Here is a 19,565-nt window from a genome sequence, read left to right on the forward strand (position 1 = left end):
ATCAGTTATTGACAGTTCTTCGGTTCAAGCTGATCACATGATCTTGTTGATACACTGAGCAAACACCCTATTTTTTTAAAACGTGCAATCTCCCTTTCTCACTGGTCAATGGGTTATCTCATAAGATAAGTTCTAAATTCAGGGTTTTGAAATTCACCAGGTCACAATTTGCCGTTTCTCCTCCCTCTAGTGTTTGTGCTACCTGTGTGTCCACACAGCAATCCTGTTCATTGTGTCTGCCAGGTCCCAAGGTGAAGAGGCGAGAGTGTCTGACTCGGATAACGGCCGTCACTGGTGCGGCATCTCCATGATCCCAGCCACGCCCGCCGACGCCAGCGGAGATTCCAACACAGAGCCTGGAGCTACTGTCAAATCCCTCATTAAGTCCTTTGATACTGGTGGACAAAGTGAGCACGAGCACCCCAGCACACAGACACACACTTTCAGGGCATCCCATTACGCAGTGTAACTGTAGAGCAGAACAGCTGCTGAGAGGTCTATGAATATGTGGCTTTTCTCTGCAACTTGTGCGATTGGGCTGGACGGTCCTGGCTAAGCTGGCCTCAGACAGGTCTGAGGGTTTCCTTGTGTGTCTCAGTAAAATCAAAAATGACATGCTGGATATATCTTACTGATAGGAGGCATTTTCATTTAGAAACTTTAGTCATGCATTATGGAGATGGTGCCTCTTGTTTCATTTATTAAGCAGCTTGACATGAACATTATGTAGAGCTGCATACATTAGGACAGTTTTACTGGTTTTATTTAATCTTTCAACCAAGGCTATTCTTTTTTTCTTTTTCTTTTTTTTATGAAACAAGCTAAACTTCAAAATAAATTGTTGGGGGAAATGTACCAAAACTGAGTAAAATATACTATTAATTTCTCAAATATCAAAAATGAAAAGAGGACTAGGAGTCCAACTGTTTAAAACTGTTTAAAAAAAAAAAAAAAAAAAAGCGGACAGTGGGCTGTGACATTTGTTTAATCTTTGAAAAAGGTTATTCTTTGCTTCTATAAATGCAGGCTTTACAGAGCACTTTTGAACTCAATGGTTACATGACTTGGTGTTTCAGATGGGCCAGGTCACACGGTTCAAATGCATTCCTCCTCAAGAAGCCCACTGAGTGGGATCCCTGTGCGCACTGCACCTGCTGCTGCTGTATCCCCCATCCAGGTATACACCCTGTTTCCCTTTAAAATTCCCTTTAAATACAGACTTCCTGTGAGTGGAACTGTTTCAGATGACTGTTTCATTCTCTTTTTAGAGACACTCGCACATAAAGCCACTATCAAAGACACTGGAAAAAAGAATTAATCACGGAGAATTCTCCCATCCTCATGGTATGTAACACAGAAGGGATTTGGGCATGTTGTAATGGTATAAATTTGCTATCAAATATCCATACTTCCTTTAACTGTCACACAGGAACAAATGGTGGCTTTTAGGTCAACAGACTGACAGCCAAAGTCCACTATGAGTGTTCAATGAGCACTAAATGAATGGTATTAAAGACATGCAAACATCTGACTGCTGCCAGTTTGGTGGAAAATTTTATGATTTTTCTCCTTGGCAACCAAATGCTGTAAATTTTGTGCATGGCTCTTAAAATGTCAGCATCTACATTCAGTAGGTCTTCTTGCTCCATCTCTGAGGAGTCATTTGAAAAACACAGTGACTTTAGAATCACAGGATTACTTTAATTGGATAAGGGATTTTTTAAAAAAATGTTTTATTGCAGTAAATCCAGATTATTTAGATTTTACTGCTCATTAGAATTCAAGTATTATTTTGTACACAGTGGGTACATCAGTAGTTTAGCAACATAGACACCTTGGAGGATAATGTGACTTTCCATAACTGCAGAACGCTAGAAGTCTTAAAGCAGAATACAATTAATTTCTATTTGTCCCATTGCCTTTCATGCCCTGCAACTGCACATGTGATTTGTCAAATGTACTTTATATTTTGATCCCTCCATTTCTAACTTTCTTTTCATTCTCCTGTGTGTTGTTTTAATTCCCACAGACAAATTGGCGAGCTGCAGGGAAGACCTGAAACCTAACAGCCTTATGAGGAAAAGCCCGTCACTGGAGTCTGTAATCAAAACCTCTGCCTCCCTCAGCAGCCGCACGCCATCCTTCAGCTACAACCGAGGAAGCAGCAAGCTCAGGTGAGTTTGTTTATTTATTTTTAAATAGCACTTCACTCTGAGACAAACCTGCTACTTTGAACTGGAGCTGGTAATTTAATCATACCTGAAAAAATTCTTCTTTTTTTTTTTTCTTTTTTTTTAAGCTTAGGAGGAGCTAACATATTTGACTATGATTTCACCACATGAAAACTACATGTCTGGATTTGTTCTGGGTTTATGCTTCCCAATACTGTGACAAAGCAAAAATGTGAATAAGTTGATCTCTCACTGAAGCTTTAAAGCTGATTTTGTTTTTAAAGAAGGCCATTGCTGTGATGGCAAATCTTCACAAGCAGTTAACAAAACAAAGTTTATTTATTTTTAAATGTAGCTTTAAAATAGGCTGCATGACTCTAAAACTGGTGGTGGTTACAGATATAATGGGTGCTGTTGTATTTCTGCTTTTTAAACTTGCATACTCCCTCTTGATATCACTAGTTAAAGCTTTCTCTGTTAGTTTCCCAAATTTTATGTCCAGCATTCCTGTTTGGACACCGATGGCCTGCACACAGTAGATGGAGTGTTGGCTTATCAGAATGGGAAGAGAGGCAAATGGTGAACAAACATGTTTTTATACTCTTCTTGCTAGTGATCGTTTTCATGCACGGACAGCTCATGTCTGTGTACACTCGTGATTGCATCTGATGTAAATGGTGGCAACTTCGAAACAGCAAAGTTAGTTAAAGCAATGAAATAAATGGTAAATGGCCTGTATTTGTTTAGCACTTTTACTAGTCCCTAAGGACCCCAAAGTGCTTTACACAACCAGTTATCCAGCCATTCACACACATATTCACACACTGGTGATGGCAAGCTACATTGTAGCCACAGCCGCCCTGGGGCGCACTGACAGAGGCGAAATACTTGGCCAGCACACTGGACAACACCCTTAGCTTCAGTCAACATACAGTTGACATTAATAAACAGCACTCATTGTTTATGTTGAAACTCAGAAACCTGTCAGTCCAGCCTCTCCACATCCTTGTCTGCTGTCATGACTGTTCAGCTCTCTGCACTTTGCACACAGCTGTATTTTTACAGTATTGTTTGTGCTACCAAGAATAAATTTTCCACACAGATAATTGGCCTTCCTTTTCCCTAGTGCAGTCTATCTTTTCTTACCATCTATTCACTCTTGACATTATTAATGTAAATGTGTGTGAAGGAGTTGTAGACTTTCTGGAAGAGGAGATTAGGGGGCTGTCTCCTTCCATATTTGGTATTTTAAAGGCTCATGATAAAGCTGCTGTATCACTGATGATAAATGCAGATACTCTCCGCACTGCAATATATGTTTGGATAGCATCTTGCTCCTTCTGGCATTATGGTGCCTCAAACGGAGAAATAATGAATTCAGCAGCAGAGCAGCGATGACGTGTGAAATATTTACTATGCTCACAGCAATGACCATGTCTCATGGTCTTCCCATGGCCTCAGCTCCAGCACAAACCCTTGGGAGAAGCCCCTTTGAATAATACTGCAGATAGGCATTTATCCAATCTGTTGGACAATTTTGGGGGATTTTAGAGAAATGCATTGAGTGTACTGTTTGCCAATATTTGATGGATGAAAAGTAAAACAGATGCCACTAAAAAAAACTTTGCTAAAGGTTTACATCCCAACACTTAAAGTCAGAGTGGGTGCTGGATTCACGCCAAAGTAATCTTGAGCCAACTCTTAACTCCAACACAAATGCACAAGCAAACCAAAGAAGCTTCAGTCTTGTAATGATAATTCGAAGCCCTGGAATTCAGAAGGGAGTTTTCAAAAGGGAACATTTGGAAAAGCTATGTAGGAATTTTATTTTTAAAGAGAGCATTAAGAGTTTGTTTTTGTTTTTTTAAAAAGGGTTTATTCAAATTTTTCAGGACTGAAATGGATCTAGTTTTTCAATAATGGTATGTTGTGCAGGTCATTGTACACTGTGATCATGGAGGCAGGCTCATTTTTAGCTCTAAAGTTAATATTTATGAGCCCATTATGTTATTTAAAGATGGCCAACCTTTGTAACCTTCCTGAACTAAAACACCAAAGTCTAAAGAAGAAGAAAAAGAGGAATGGAAGTTTTTAGCTTCCGAAAGCATGCATGTGAGAAATCAGAAATAAGTTGTGTGTTATTAGATCAGGACCACTTGAATTACCTTTTATATAGAAATTTTGGGGGGACTTAAATAATTGAACAAAGCCTTTTGCTGTGATCATCATATGCACTCAAGTTTGCATGGTTACTTATCCCCTCGATGACTTACTGCAAACTTGCTCCCCCCTTCCACCCAAAAAATCTCTCTATGTGATTGTGGTTCGTGTTTCCCTTGTGACAGTGTGGAAAGAAAGGACCCCTTGGCTGCACTGGCGCGGGAGTACGGAGGATCTAAGAGAAATGCTCTACTGAAGTGGTGCCAGAAGAAAACAGAAGGCTATCCGGTAGGGATCACAGGCCGGAGACCTCTCTCAGACACAAGACGAGCCCCACTCACTTTCACACCCTGCTCTTTTCTGCATCTTTGTCTGACTGTTTCATTTGAGTGTTTCACTCGTCCGGTTCTTATTTAAAGGCGAGATGACAGCCCCCCCACCCCCGTCCCCCCTTTCATATTACATGTATGCAGTATTGGTTAGTCTGCCCTCAGGTTCGGTAGCTATTTCTTTTCTTTTTTTTGTTTTATTTTCCTGCCATGAGTGATGTGCCGGACTGTAATGGCACATTACTCCTCCTGTCATCTCAGTGGGGATATGAAATCGCTGTGGCACAGCAGTAATGGAAGCAATGAAGCAAAGCACCCAGTCTTACAGACACACTGGATTTATATCTGTATGTATTTTCACAGCCTGCACTGTTTTTATGCTTGCCCATTCATTTTTTTTTTTTTTTATGTTGTTGTGCTCCCAGCGGCTTTAACTGGTTCCAGGAAGCCCTAGTGCTAACACGCTCCCTTAATACCTAGTTTAAGGAGCCTATTAACCCCAGTGGGATTAGAGATTTACCTCTGTAATCACTGTGTTTGTGTGCCAGTATGCTAAAGCTATACAGGGGGACTGGCTGCAGCCTCCAAAAAAGCAATTCTTTTATCACTCTCAGCCTTCTGATAGGAATTACAGTTACAGATGTAACTGACTGTGCGTCTCTGGGGTTTGGGGGTGAGTCTAATAGCACGTAACTCTGGCTTAACCAAGTATGAGAAAGCACAGGTGATAATAACTGCTAAAAATAAACCCAGCTGTCACAGTGATAAATAGTGAATTATTGGATGAGCTGTCAGATCAATAGTTCTATTTCACAAGGACAGTGGTGCTCAGTGAACTTTGATTCCCCCACCCAACCCCACCCCACCCCACACTGCCTCTTCTTTTCTTATGAGAACTGGTGCTTGACGGCCTCATGGTGCGTATGTTGGTGAAACACGCTCAGCAGATCTTCTTGTGATGGAAACAGCTGACTTAATGAGATAAAACTGACAATCTGTCTGATAAAATGCTGCTCCTGAACACAGGCTGCCCGGCTCAAATTGTTTAGACTGTTTTGACATCTTCGGGCAGTGGGGAGCATGTTTAAAGACGCTCTCTTGTAGCATTCGTTGATGCCACAGTTTTCTCGCTCATTGGAAAAAAAGGAGTTTCCTGGAAATCTTTTAACACGGCGATTAAAAATCGAAACAAAACCACTGGGCTGCGTCTTCAGGAAGTTTACTCTCTGCTGCGCCCACACACTGATAACATAACAATGTCACTACCTCTCAATGGCTGTAGTTTGATCTAGGGAGACACTTGTTACTTGGTACAGACAATGTACCAAGTAATAAGTGTCTTTAGCTGTCACACGAATAATATTTCCCTCTTAAATATTCTCGTGAAGAACAATAAACTAAACTGCAAATCTTAATTCAGTTCAGTACAACATTAATACCCCTTAATAGAGCCTCATTCCTACTGGTGTGGATTTAACTATGGGATCTTATGATCTGCTCTCACAGAGGGCTTAGCAACACCGTGTGATTATTTGCAAGTATCAGGAATGCATTAAGAAGATTTGGCTGCTAGGTGTGTTTCAGTCTGTGGCATAGGGTTAGAGCTGTGGTCCCTTCGTGCCTTTGCATATTCTCCATGTGCGACATGCGCGTGGCCTGTAATCCGGTTTAGTACTGGACCATTAGTTAGGCAGTTCGCCTTAAAAATGTTTACTTTGAGAACCAGTGCGACTACTTCCGTAAAGTAGAGACATGAGGTAATTCCTGTTTGCACATCTCATCAATATTTGTTAACTTGTACCAATCTTTTTTTTTAGTTTTTGATTTAAATGAGAAAAAAAATACTTTTGTTTTTCTTATGCAACAATCAAATGAGAAAAAAGAGAAGCAGATGACTTTAACACTATCTTATCTCTGATGTTAAGTTGAGTCATTAGGATTTAAAGGAGGATCTCTCTAAAAGGGTGATCCGCTGTTATTTGCCCTTTTCCTTCTTCTTGGCACTAGGGCTGCCACGATTTGTCGACTAGTCACGATTACGTCGACTATCAAAATCGTCGACGACTGATTTAATAGTCGACGCGTCGTTTGAAACTTTGTACGATCACAAAAGACGCAGGAATAAGTGGCAGGATTCAAGAGTGTAATAACGGACTGAAACAGAAGATGGCAGCATTGCATGTACAAGGATGTCAGCTACCGTTAAACCCCGAAGAAGAAGAAGAAGAAGCAGCTGTGTCCCAGAATTCATAGCGCGGCCCAGCGCAGTTTCCAACAATGGCGGCAGCTAGTTAGTTTTAATGTTACTCTTATTATTCTTTCTGGGTCACAAAATAAACGTTTAACATATTTTCAGGCGAGAATGTAGCTGTGTAAACCTCAAATATCTGCTCAGTTTATCAGGACACCACATATTTTCAAAAGCGCTCCGACGTTTTCGGAGACATCTGTTACCCACTAGCTCGTTAGCGAGCCGGGGGCTAGGCTCACTAGCGCCGTGAGAACACCGGACCCCGCAAATCGTTTTCAAACCCACCGCTGTCTTTCGCTACTCAGGTTAAATATATATGAGTCACTTAGATAACTTAAAATGTTATTGTTTGGCTTTTTTTTTTAGTATTTTATTTGTTCCTGAGTAAATCAGTTTGTCTGAGATTAAAGTTATAGTTTTTACACAGCTGAATAAACGTCAAGCAGACAACTGATTATCAGAAGTGTGAGATGCTCAAGAATATACTCCAGTGTCCTGTTATATTTTAGATAGCAAGGAGTTTATTAAACTTCACCGAAACAATCTGCAAATTTCATTAAAATTTAATAAACTATCATCTTGTCTTTATTTTTAGTTAGCACAGACCTTAAACACTTAAAGCTGTAAGCTAATGATAGTTATATAAGAGCAGATGCTGCTGGTGCAATAAGCTGTAGTTTTACGTCTAATGGATGATGATCTGATTAGTCGACTAATCGCAAAAATAATCGGTGACTAGTCGACTATCAAAATAATCGTTTGTGGCAGCCCTACTTGGCACTGCACCCACAGAGATTTCTGCTTTCATGGATGCATGCATATGTCCTGCATCTTTGGTGTTACATACTGCATAGGGCATCACTTATAGCCACCGTGGTGAGTAAACTGCACCACAGCATGTAACCCATGTGACTAAGTCCTGTGGTGGGCAGAGAAAATTTTATTGCCATAGGATGCATTGAGCTTCATACGTCTGATGAAAGGTCAGGCTGCTTCAGCCCCCGATTACAGGCCCAGTGTCTGAGAGACACTGACTAACATGTCACACCGTGTGCACCTCCAGGATGGAAAACTGAACCAAGGGACCAGAAAAAACACAGCATTCAGGTGTCTCTCTGTCATGCTCGTGTTGTGCTCTGATAAAGGTTAGTGAGGTTTAGTGTCATTAATACATCCACACACACTTTGCAGTCCCTCTCCTCCCTGCTGTGGACTAAGGTCAAAGAGGTAATCCCTCAACACTAATTGGCTCTTTAGTATAGCGTCAGCAAGTTGTAATTTGTCCTCGGCCTCTTCGGGCTACATAATTAATGGTCAGTTTGAAGAGGTGGCTTTCACTGTGCACCCTTCGCTTTCTATTGCCCCTCTGGTTTGGAGTGGCAGAGTCAGGAAACAAGCTCCTATATCACGCTCATCTGCCACTGCAGAGCCAGAAAAGCTGCTGTGCGAGTCTGAGACAAAACTCATGGGTGGGTCAGCCCCCGTGCAAGTTGTTATTACAGTCCTATTGTTGGCAGACGTTTTGGTCAAACAGCAGTCTAATTAAAGGGAAAGAGAAAGTAGGAGCTTTTGTAAGCATGCTGAGCAATTATTTGATGCTTTATAGCTCCTGAGGGCACAATAAGTCTGCGATTGTGGCCGAGCACAAAGCCTTTGCAAGACAGCAGTACTCACAGTTGTCTGTCTGCTAAAACAGCTTCATCTCACCTTCCAGCTTGTTTCACATATGTTTGGGTTCTGTACATGTATGCTTTAATTTATATAGATGCTGTAGAAAACAGTGAGTTATCATAATCTAAGTGTCTTAATGTACTTGATGATGATTCGCTGTTGTCAGCTTGTTTCTTGGGTGGGGTTCTGGACAGACCGTAATGGTTAATACACTTCATGGGGGGGGGGAAAAAAGGGAAACACTGCAAATTACATGCATGTAAACACGCAAGTACTGAGTACAATAGCTGTGCTATCACCATGGAGAAGCAGTCTTGCACCCCTTAGGGAGAATGTGATGTGAGAAGGGGTGCATTTATCCACCAGCTGCTTCCAAACCCAAGTAACATAGAGTATCCTCAGAGTAGCTGAAAACCCGGCCTGCATTAGAACTCTCAAGGGAGGATGAGGTGTGAGCCCAGGCAGACGCTGTCACACCTAAAATGTCAGATTCTGGGAAGCTCAGATCAATCAGAGAAGACCTTAAGCTCGCTCTGATTGACTCTGCCCTGTGGGAGAGAGTAAAGAGGCCTCTCACAGGAAATTAGTATTCACAAGAGATCCTGTCCACGTCAGTGCTGGACTGGACACAGACTTGAAACACAAGACTGCTTTTATATAACTTGTGTTGCACTGGTTTTCAAGGCAGCTTGTTAGATCAGACTCAAAGGTGCAGGTTGTTGTGCCGGAACAACTTTGCCTGAAACTCGCTGCTTTGTTCTTAATATGTGTGTGGGATTTTTTTTTTCCGCCCCTGTGCTCTGACTCAGAGTTTTTACATCGATAAAGTGCAGATTGCTCCTGAACAACAAACAGACCACAAAAATCACGCAACGAACTGGACAATTTACATATCTAGAAATGATTCATTCATTTTACAGTGGCTTGCAAAAGTATTCGGCCCCCTTGAACTTTCCACATTTTGTCACATTACAGCCACAAACATGAATCAATTTTATTGGAATTCCACATGAAAGACCAACACAAAGTGATGTACACATGAGAAGTGGAACCAAAATCATACATGATTCCAAACATTTTTTACAAATAAATAACTGCAAAGTGGGGTGTGCGTAATTATTCAGACTCAATACTTTGTAGAACCACCTTTTGCTGCAATTACAGCTGCCAGTCTTTTAGGGTATGTCTCTACCAGCTTTGCGCATGTTGAGACTGAAATCCTTGCCCATTCTTCTTTACAAAACAGCTCCAGCTCAGTCAGAGTACATGGACAGCGTTTGTGAACAGCAGTTTTCAGATCTCGCCACAGATTCTCGATTGGATTTAGACACCAGACAGGTCAGAGATAAAGTTATTGAGAAATTTAAAGCAGACTTAGGCTACAAAAAGATTTCCCAAGCCTTGAACATCCCACGGAGCACTGGTCAAGCGATCATTCAGAAATGGAAGGAGTATGGCACAACTGTAAACCTACCAAGACAAGGCCGTCCACCTAAACTCACAGGCCGAACAAGGAGAGCGCAGATCAGAAATGCAGCCAAGAGGCCCATGGTGACTCTGGACGAGCTGCAGAGATCTACAGCTCAGGTTGGGGGAATCTGTCCATAGGACAACTATTAGTCGTGCACTGGTCAGAGTTGATGGGAAGATGGATGGAGCCAAATACAGGGCAATCTTGGAAGAAAACCTCTTGGAGTCTGCAAAAGACTTGAGACTGGGGCAGCGGTTCACCTTCCAGCATGACAACAACCCTAAACATAAAGCCCGGGCAACAATGGAACGGTTTAAAACAAAACATATCCATGTGTTAGAACGGCCCAGTCAAAGTCCAGATCTAAATCCAATCGAGAATCTGTGGCGAGATCTGAAAACTGCTGTTCACAAACACTGTCCATGTAATCTGACAGAGCTGGAGCTGTTTTGTAAAGAAGAATGGGCAAGGATTTCAGTCTGTAGATGTGCAAAGCTGGTAGAGACATACCCTAAAAGACTGGCAGCTGTAATTGCAGCAAAAGGTGGTTCTACAAAGTATTGAGTCAGGGGGCTGAATAATTACGCACACCCCATTTTGCAGTTATTTATTTGTAAAAAATGTTTGGAATCATGTATGATTTTGGTTCCACTTCTCACGTGTACACCACTTTGTATTTGTCTTTCACGTGGAATTCCAATAAAATTGATTCGTGTTTGTGGCTGTAATGTGACAAAATGTGGAAAGGCGCCACCTCTCTGGGGACATCTCAGGCCCTCCAAGGTTTGGAGGCCTATCTCCCCCTACCACCACTTCCCCTGCCAGTGGCGGACTCCCTCAGGTGTCGGTGCGTTGGTGGTTCTTTGTGTCCGGGGGTGGGCGTCCAGGTACACACCGGCTCACTCCTTGGCGGCCGCTTATCGGGGCCTGGAGCCTGGGGCTCACTCGGGCCACTTCGGAGGTGGGGTGCCCCCGGCCTCTCGGCCTGGGGCTCGGTCACTCAGGCACGGCTGGCTGCCGGCGGAGCTCACGGGCGCGTCACTGCAACTCCCCCTGGCTTCTGCTCCGCGGCTGCTGAGTGAGCCCTCATCTGGGACTCTCCTCAGCTCTTTCTGGGACAGTGGCGCGGCTGCCCCTCTGTTGGTCTTCCTTGGTCTCTTGTGTTCTGGGGGCCTCTGGATGTCTGGAGTTTTGATCTCCTCCATACCTGCTTCATGCCCTGGAGGACAGGGCTGTGGCTCCCCACACCCTCTAGCAGATCATTACATGAAGGAACCTTTTAAAAAAACAAGCGCGTCCATGCTCACAGGTGTACACACGGGTGAACACACCCACAAACTACACCCTTTTTGGCTCCTACCTCAAAGCACACTGTTCTGTTGATCTTATGTGCTGCACAATAATGTTTAATATTTAGTATTTACTGTCATATTCCAATATATCATTGTGATGCTGTTTATTCTATTACTCTTGTTCTCTTCTGCTTGTTTTCTTTTTTCTTTCTCAGCAGGTGATCCAGGTGATTGATATATGCATTTTTTATTTCTTTTTTTTTTTTTCTTCTGCTCATTCTGTTGGTTTTTGTTTTTTGCCCTTCTCCCCGTCCCTCTTCTCAGCTGTTTCTCTTTCCCTCTTTCTTTCTCCCCTTCTTTCCTCCAGTCAAGTCTGTCCCGTATTCAGTAAGTGAAAATAAAATAAACAATAAAAGGTGAATCAAATGGACCATTATGGCAAGGCTGGGATGGTCAATTTGGTAAAGTAAATCCGTTGGGCATCTTTCTTTGCCTTTAGACAACAATTCTGATGGCAAAAGAGCCAAACGGGACAGGCCAAAAAAAAAAAAAAAAAAAGACAAAATGTGGAAAGTTCAAGGGGGCGAATACTTTTGCAAGTCACTGTATATTTGGTTATTTTGGTCTCATGTCATTGTGTCAGAACTTTTGAAAGCTTTTTTTCACCTAATTTGGCAAAACCATCTTGTGGCATTGAAGAGTAAGATGTTTACTTGTAGCCTTTTTTGGCCACGTTCAGTAAGCAAAAAAAGCCTTTCTTGAACATTTGTATATTTATCAGGCTCTTTGATGTCTTAATTTAGGACAACTCCGGACACTTTTTAAGCTTTTTTTCCCCCCCTCAATTAACCATAGAAGCCAAACAAAAATAAATGCGTTGTTTGTTTGAGATGGAAACAATGACCAAAGGGCTGTGAACATTAGGCCCTGACAGAGCACAGCTTATCCGGCCTTGTCTGGGAACTCACACACATGCAGAAAACCATTGAAAGACAGGAATGGACCCCCCAGGAGAGTGTGGAATGAAGGTCAGACATCGGGGAGGGGAAGAGGATAGGAGTAGACATTACTAAGTTCTATAAATGGAGGATTAACTGTACCTGTGGGGTGAGATCGTGATTGTAAAATAACAAATTACAGGTGATTAGACAGGATTTGTCCGGAATATTTTAGTACATGTGTTTTCTTATAAATGATATAATATTGAGGCTGTCTGGGTTGAAGTGCATTAAAACAAATGCATATTGAGTAGCTTTTAGCATCTGGTGTGTGTGAAAAGAGTTAAGTGCTTGTGCTAAGTGCCTATTGTGGATTCATGTGCCTTGTTGTCAGTGTAGAGCTAGGTATTCTCAGCATAACAATTAAAGGACTTGATGAGATGTCAAATTAAAGGGTCACTGTGGCATATTGATGAATAAGTTTTATTTATTTTTATTGGTTTTAATCAGGTAAGAAGACAGAGCGGAAATATCCGCAGGTTCAAAGGCAAGCATTAGTTCTTTAAGGTTTAGGGTCCACATGGAGTGACAAATAAGTAAATCATTGCACTGTGATCAAAGTAATTAATTAGAAGGATAATTTTATCACAGACTATCAATATCATAGACTGAATAATCTCACCAAGAACCCAGCATCCATGGATGATGATGTTTGTTTCTGGGCTAAATCTGGTCACGCTGTCAGGAAAAAAAGTCACTTTATGTCTAAATTTAGTAAGTGACAATTGGCCACAACAAACTGATCTTCTCTCAGTTTTCTGTTAATTAGAAGTCTAAAAGGTGCCTGTATAGTATGTAGCTATCAAGACTAAAATCTGCTTACATTTGATAGGAGACTAGATAACTATTCATCATGATCAGATTCAACTCCAACATACTAGAGCGCACGGCACAGCACGGTGGTGCAATGGTAGGCAAAAACAGTTTGGGTTTGAATCTGCTGCTCATCTGACAAGTTTTTTGAGCAGTAATGGTGGAGATGATATTTCTCTTTTTAAAGCAAATTTAGAAGTACAGGGATGCCTTTTCACCATGCACACCATGTTTTTTCAAGCTTTTCCTTGTTGGGATTGGTAACACTGTGTTTACAGCTAAGTTAGAGGTGTGCTGTTTTTAGTCTAAACTGCATAGCAACTGGCAGCTTACACTGCATTACATTATATCTATTTGCAGGTGGCTCACAATAGACAGAACGGTTGTGAATTGTGGCTTCGATTCACCTGTGTGCCTTCTTTGACATTCTGTTGCGCTCCCTGCTCTTTATCCCCATACAGAAAAGCCTAATGCAATCAACAAGCTGAGTCTGTGGAGAACTCCTGTGATTGCTTACTTTATCTCCATGGTCCCACCTGCCTGGGATCAGTGCTCAAAACTATGTTTCATTACAAGATTTATTAAGATTTTCTCCTTCTCACTTCCTTCTATGTCTTTTCTTTCATGTATTTGATGTGAAATGTCAGAAAATAACCCTCCAGCCTGATATTTCCTACTTGGGGTTTTGACAAACTGTGTGTTTGATATGTACTGTAATTCAGTTTATCTGCCATAGCATAGGTTTACTTGCCGTACTTGCATTTACACCATGTCTGAAATCAGAGTATCAGCTGCCATGACAGGATTACAGCAGTGTGCTATCATCCTTATGTGGCACCAGGAGCACACACCCTTTCCTTTTGTTTCTGCGGTGTTAATCACCGTCTGTGTGCGCTTCAGCCAGCCAGCTTGTGTGGTTGGTTTACAGCAGGAAGGACGTGTCATCCAGGATGGATGTGACATGTCCTTGACCTTTTAATGTCCACCACAGCTAAAGCTACTCAAAGGCCTTAAATGGTTATTAGATTTTTGTTTTGTTTATTGACAGGAAAATAATCTTCACTGATTGATTTTATGACCGTGTTTGTTTGTTTTTGAAAATGAAATTATGTTTTGCAGAATTTCAGTTTTATAACTTTAACTGTTCTGTTGTCTGTTTGATGACTCTGGCAAGATTTTTAAAATGCTGTTTGTGCTCTTTTAGAAGGAGCAGAATGTTATAGGCTATTCAAACATTCATAAGAGTAAATGTTTGCGTGGCATGGCTCTCTGGGGATTTTGTCACCATGTTTTAGCTATTAATGCTATTAATATTTGCATCCAATATGTGTGGATGTCTTTTCTCTCTCCCTGCTTCTCTCTCATACTCTTTTTCTCTGAGCCCTAAAATGTGGCGGTTCTGCCTTTTGTGCAGAACGAGACACTTCCTGTCGCTTGATGCTGTGTTTGCTTTTCTGATCCGGCTCCCAGAGAGCTGTTGTTGTCCACTGCTGGTTTAGCATTCATGCCTGTCCCTCTCTTTCCACCCTGAACGAACTCCAGCACCCACCCTGAACTCAGACATACCTGTACCACCAGCTCTGGGCTGGGTCAAAATGTCAGTCTCCCTATCCAGCCACACTCCCTCACACATGTCACACATGCGAATCTGCCCTTTGCAGTTTTTTCTTATCAACTTATTTGTCACTGTCCATCTTTGTCCTGGAGTCTGACTGTGCGTGTCTTTGTATGTTTGCACATACAGTAGGATGGACACACACACACACTGTGATTAGTGCTGCTGCTGAGCCAGCTACGAGAGGGAATGGGGAGCTGTGAGAGGAATGTGATCTGACATGACTGCACAGGTCTGGCCTTCACATGGAACAGGCTCATAGCTGACAGATGAAAAAAGGGCCGGTGCAGCTTCGCTTTCGGTGTCAGTTTATGAACATGTCACTGTATATTAATAATAGTTATTGAGGGTTGTCAAGGGGCTATAATATATATATATATAATGACAGGAACTTCCTTTAAAATTTCTTGCATCATGTGTTTATTGCTTTCCTTGAATGTGAACAAAGCCTGAACTCAGGACTTCCTGCTCCTTCAGAACTCATTGTGACCACAGATGTTTTGCAGCTTGGCTTGATGACTCAAACAAAAACACACTTTCATTCTCCATTAATAGTGTGATAAATATTCATTGTGCAAATTTTAACGTCTGTGCACACACATACCACCTGAAGTTATTAGTACTCCTCAAGTTGAACTATGTTTTCAGAGGCAACATCAAACAACACCCAAAAACCAATGTTTGGTTTTTTTTAAGCAGTATCTACAGACCACTGCTCTCTCCTTATCCATCCTGGCTGATCTTTATCTAATTTTGCATTTTATTCTAGTACCTGCAGTCTATTCAAATTGCATAGGCAGTAGTCACAGTCCAGCACTATGCAATGCAACTGACATTAGCTAGAGAACACCAGAACTAGCCACCATTGGCAGGCCATTATCCTCACAGATAAAAGCAGGTTTACGCTGATCATATGTTAAAGCATCTGGTGACACTGTATGCAACACCATCCGGCATGACGGGTTTGGCATTGGGTTATTGATAGAGGGCCGCACAGACTTCTGTGCGCTAGCCAACACTACCCATTTTCAGACATTACGCTGGTACAGTGAGCTTTGTGTTCCTCCTAGCACATGACACTGTCTGGCCTCATTTGATCAGAATGTGTAGGCACTTCTGGGATGACCAAGGCATTGATGCCAATGACTGGCCCTCACATTCCACAGAGATGAGTCCAATTGAGAACCTCTGGAACTTTATGTATTGCTGTATCTGATACCGCCAGATTGTGCCAGAGAATGTCCAGGAGCCCCCCGATGCTCTGATCCTCCCGGACTCCATCCATACTCTCTTCTGCAGAATCCCCATATGTTGGGAGGTCTTATATTAAAACATTAGGGCGATACGCACTGCTGAGCCACATTATGACACAAATTGGATCAGCTTGTTTGGTTGACCAGCTCTCATGTTTTTATATTTGGGAGTTTTATGTTTTCTCGAGTTACAAAATGACAGTGCACATGGATGGGCATTGACACCAAGCCTCTTAAGCTTAAGATTAAGCCTCACGACTGAAATCCAAAACATTACTTAAACTTGAAATTAAGGTTTAGGTTAAACTTTGAAAACTTTAAATGATCTACAAAAAAGAGCACAGATTAAAGATTTCTAACTTTTACAGGGACTAAAAGTCACACAAAGACAGTTCTACATGAAGACACTATATTTCTGCTTATCTTTTTCTTGCTTTTCTGAGAAAAGCAATTTCAATCATTGTCACATGTAATTTGGAGGAGCTGTTCCAAGAAAGCAGCAACATGCAAACTGCCTGCTCTGCACAGCCACATCATGCAGACACACACACATGCATTCAGTGACTATAACCATACAGCTGTCCCCTTTTCAAAACAGTAACTTTATAATTGCATGCTTGTGAGGCCTTTAGGGGGCATCTGTAAAGTGTAACTATAAAAGCATGGCTCAAGCTCTTCTGCGCTGGTTTAGCTATTCTCACTTTCGTAGCAATTAAATAGCATCATATACCACAGTAGATATGTGTAAATGTCACAGCCACATCACAACCCAGCATAGCACCACTTCTTCCTTCTCTTATCATTGGTTTAGCCTCTCACCCTGAAACTGCAGCTGGTTTTAAGTTGAGCTAACCTCTAACGCCAAAGTAGACGAGTGAACAACTGTCAACATTTCTTAGAAACTCAGAGGATATTGATTACTGCAGTGACTTAGAGTTGTGATTTTGAATTTCTGTCCTCAGGACCCAGAGTTGTTGTTTTTCTATCCCATCAGGTAGTTAATTACATTCACCTGGCGTCACATGTATGGATCAGTCGCTGATTCGATTTGTAGAATGAAAATCAGCAGCCCTCAGGCCCCGGGGCAAGGATTGATGACCACCGGCTTAGAGCAACAGTAAACAAATACATGTCACATCTTTAGCATCTCCCTGGAGCTAATGCTGTGTTTACAGACGCACTGATGTACCCAAAAAGATCTTTAATGCAGTTCTTATCCCAAACACTGTCTATTCCTCTCTATCGATCAAACTGCATTTTTATGGCACGTTCTGTACAGGACAATGCAGTTCAATGTGCTTAATTGTGACTGGGAGATATAAAATAAAACTGTGTTTGGGGTGGCTGTAGCTCAGGTGGAAGAGCGGATCAGGCATTAACCAGAAGGTCGGTGGTTCGATCCCAGGCTGCTCCAGTCTGCATGCCAAATATCCTTGGGCAAGATACTAACCCCATGTTGCTCTCCGATGCATCCATCGGAGTGTGAATGTGTGTGAATGTTAGATACTTAGCACTTAAGCTTAGAAGTGCTTGTGTGAATGGGTGTGACTGGGTGAATGAATCAGCTGTATAAAGCGCTTTGAGTGCTCGGACAGAGTAGAAAAGCGCTATATAAGAACCAGTCCATTTACCATTTAAACATTATTATGTGCAGTAAAGAGTTCAAAACAAAACTTTATCAAGAGACTGTGTTATAATGATAATTATCATCACTGTGGCACAATACCACAATACCATTAAAATATGTTTTATATTGCATCACCACAAATATGATCCATCCAAATACATTATCCCATATGTATATACTGCACTAACTCTTGCCTATGACAGCTTCTTACTCCATGTCCACTTTTTTCTGTCATTTGTAATTATCTTTGCATTTCTGTCTTGCGTACTCCAGTTTTAATATAAACTGACCCTAATGTTCCCTTTGGTGCCTCAATAGAAGTAGTAAACATGCTTGAAGTAAGATTTCTCAGATCACAGTGCCCTTTATAGTTCATTGTCCCACCTATTTTCCTAACCACCTAGCCACTCCGGGGGTGAGGTAGTGGTTTTGTAACCTAGCCCAGCTGTTACTGGGTGAGAGGTGGGAGTACATCATGGACAGGTCGACAGTCCATAACAAGGATGGTTAATTGTTTCATACTTCATGACCAGATAATGGAAAACTAATGACAGTCCCATTATCCTTATCTGTGCTTTCTATTAAAGCACAGATAAGGGGCGACCGTGGCTCAGGGGGTTGGGAAGCGCATCTGTAACCGGAAGGTTGCCGGTTCAATCCCCGTACTCTCTGGTCGTTGTGTCCTTGGGCAAGACACTTCACCTACCGCCTGCTGGTGTTGGCCAGAGGGGCTGATGGCGCGATATGGCAGCCTCGCTTCTGTCAGTCTGCCCCAGGGCAGCTGTGGCTACAACCGTAGCTTGCCTCCGCCAGTGTGTGAATGCGAGAGTAAATGAATAGTGGCATTGTAAAGCGCTATGGGTGCCTTGAAAAGCGCTATATAAATCCAATCTATTATTCCATCCATCCATCCATTCGCTTCCGCTTATCCTTTTCAGGGTCGCGGGGGGCGCTGGAGCCTATCCCATCTGTCATAGGGCGAGAGGCGGGGTACACCCTGGCCAGGTCGCCAGTCTGTCGCAGGGCCCAACACACAGGGACAGACAAACATTCGCGCTCACATTCACTCAGACATTCACACCTAATGGCAATTTGGATTTTCCAATTAACCTATCCCCTCAAGCTGCATGTCTTTGGACGGCATGGTGGTTAGCACTGTTGCTGCACAGCAAGAAGATCCTGAGTTCAATTCCACCATTGGGGTCTTTCTGTGTGGAGTTTGCATGTTCTCCCCGTGTTTGCGTGGGTTCCCTCCGGGTACTCTGGCTTCCTCCCAATCCATTATTATTATTATTATTATTATTATTATTACATACAACTAGAATATACAATGCTATGTGAATCTAATAGCTCTTAGATTCATATTGTAGCTTTCATTTTGCATGTTACCATCTAAAACAAAATGTTTAGGACTCTTAGATTATTTCCACCTTAATAGGATGAATCCAGATCAAAGCAGTGTAAATTTCCCCGGTTTCGTATAATATATGGGAGGAATCTAACACACGTACCCATGACTCACGAGGGCCTCCCTTGCTGTGAGCTCTGTTCCCAAAGCGTATGAGAGGGATGAAACAGGAAGACTGTAAATAACTTATCTGTTATACAGAGAGTCTGCACCCTCCAAACAATGGCCCAGAGGAAGTGTGTCCTCCGAGCTCCTCTCCTGTTATCATACTCTGAATATGCTGTATGCTCCGTGCACGAGGTGATGATGCTCTGAGAATCACATAACTAAAACCAAACAAACTGGACGTGCTGCTATGCATGTCCTTCATGCAGAGGAGATCAGAGATAGCATTGCTGTTTTGAAGTGATTCAAGAAAGAAGATCCTCCTAATATCAATGACTGGACTCTTCTGCTGTTCTGCGTCTTTCAAATTTGATTAAATTTTAATTATTTTTCCTTTGATT

At 42.1% G+C, this 19,565-nt stretch overlaps 1 protein-coding gene across 6 annotated transcripts in view; it reads left to right on the forward strand.

Annotated features, from left to right (window-relative positions):
* The window catches only part of specc1 (sperm antigen with calponin homology and coiled-coil domains 1), an 81,202-nt gene that overhangs the window by 46,710 nt on the left and 14,927 nt on the right, over positions 1–19,565 (forward strand). For all 6 annotated transcript variants that reach the window (XM_086309687.1, XM_086309690.1, XM_086309689.1 and 3 more), the window contains 5 exons: positions 244–407; positions 1,077–1,177; positions 1,269–1,344; positions 2,030–2,174; positions 4,517–4,619. In XM_086309687.1, coding sequence (XP_086165813.1) covers positions 244–407; positions 1,077–1,177; positions 1,269–1,344; positions 2,030–2,174; positions 4,517–4,619 — 589 coding nt within the window. The remainder of the gene's footprint in view (positions 1–243; positions 408–1,076; positions 1,178–1,268; positions 1,345–2,029; positions 2,175–4,516; positions 4,620–19,565) is intronic.

Source organism: Aulonocara sp. 'chitande type north' Nkhata Bay, linkage group LG10, assembly GCF_057382095.1.
Source record: "Aulonocara sp. 'chitande type north' Nkhata Bay isolate Kocher_YH1m ecotype deep benthic linkage group LG10, A_spYH_male_GT1.1, whole genome shotgun sequence".
Classification (NCBI taxonomy): Eukaryota; Metazoa; Chordata; class Actinopteri; order Cichliformes; family Cichlidae; genus Aulonocara; species Aulonocara sp. 'chitande type north' Nkhata Bay.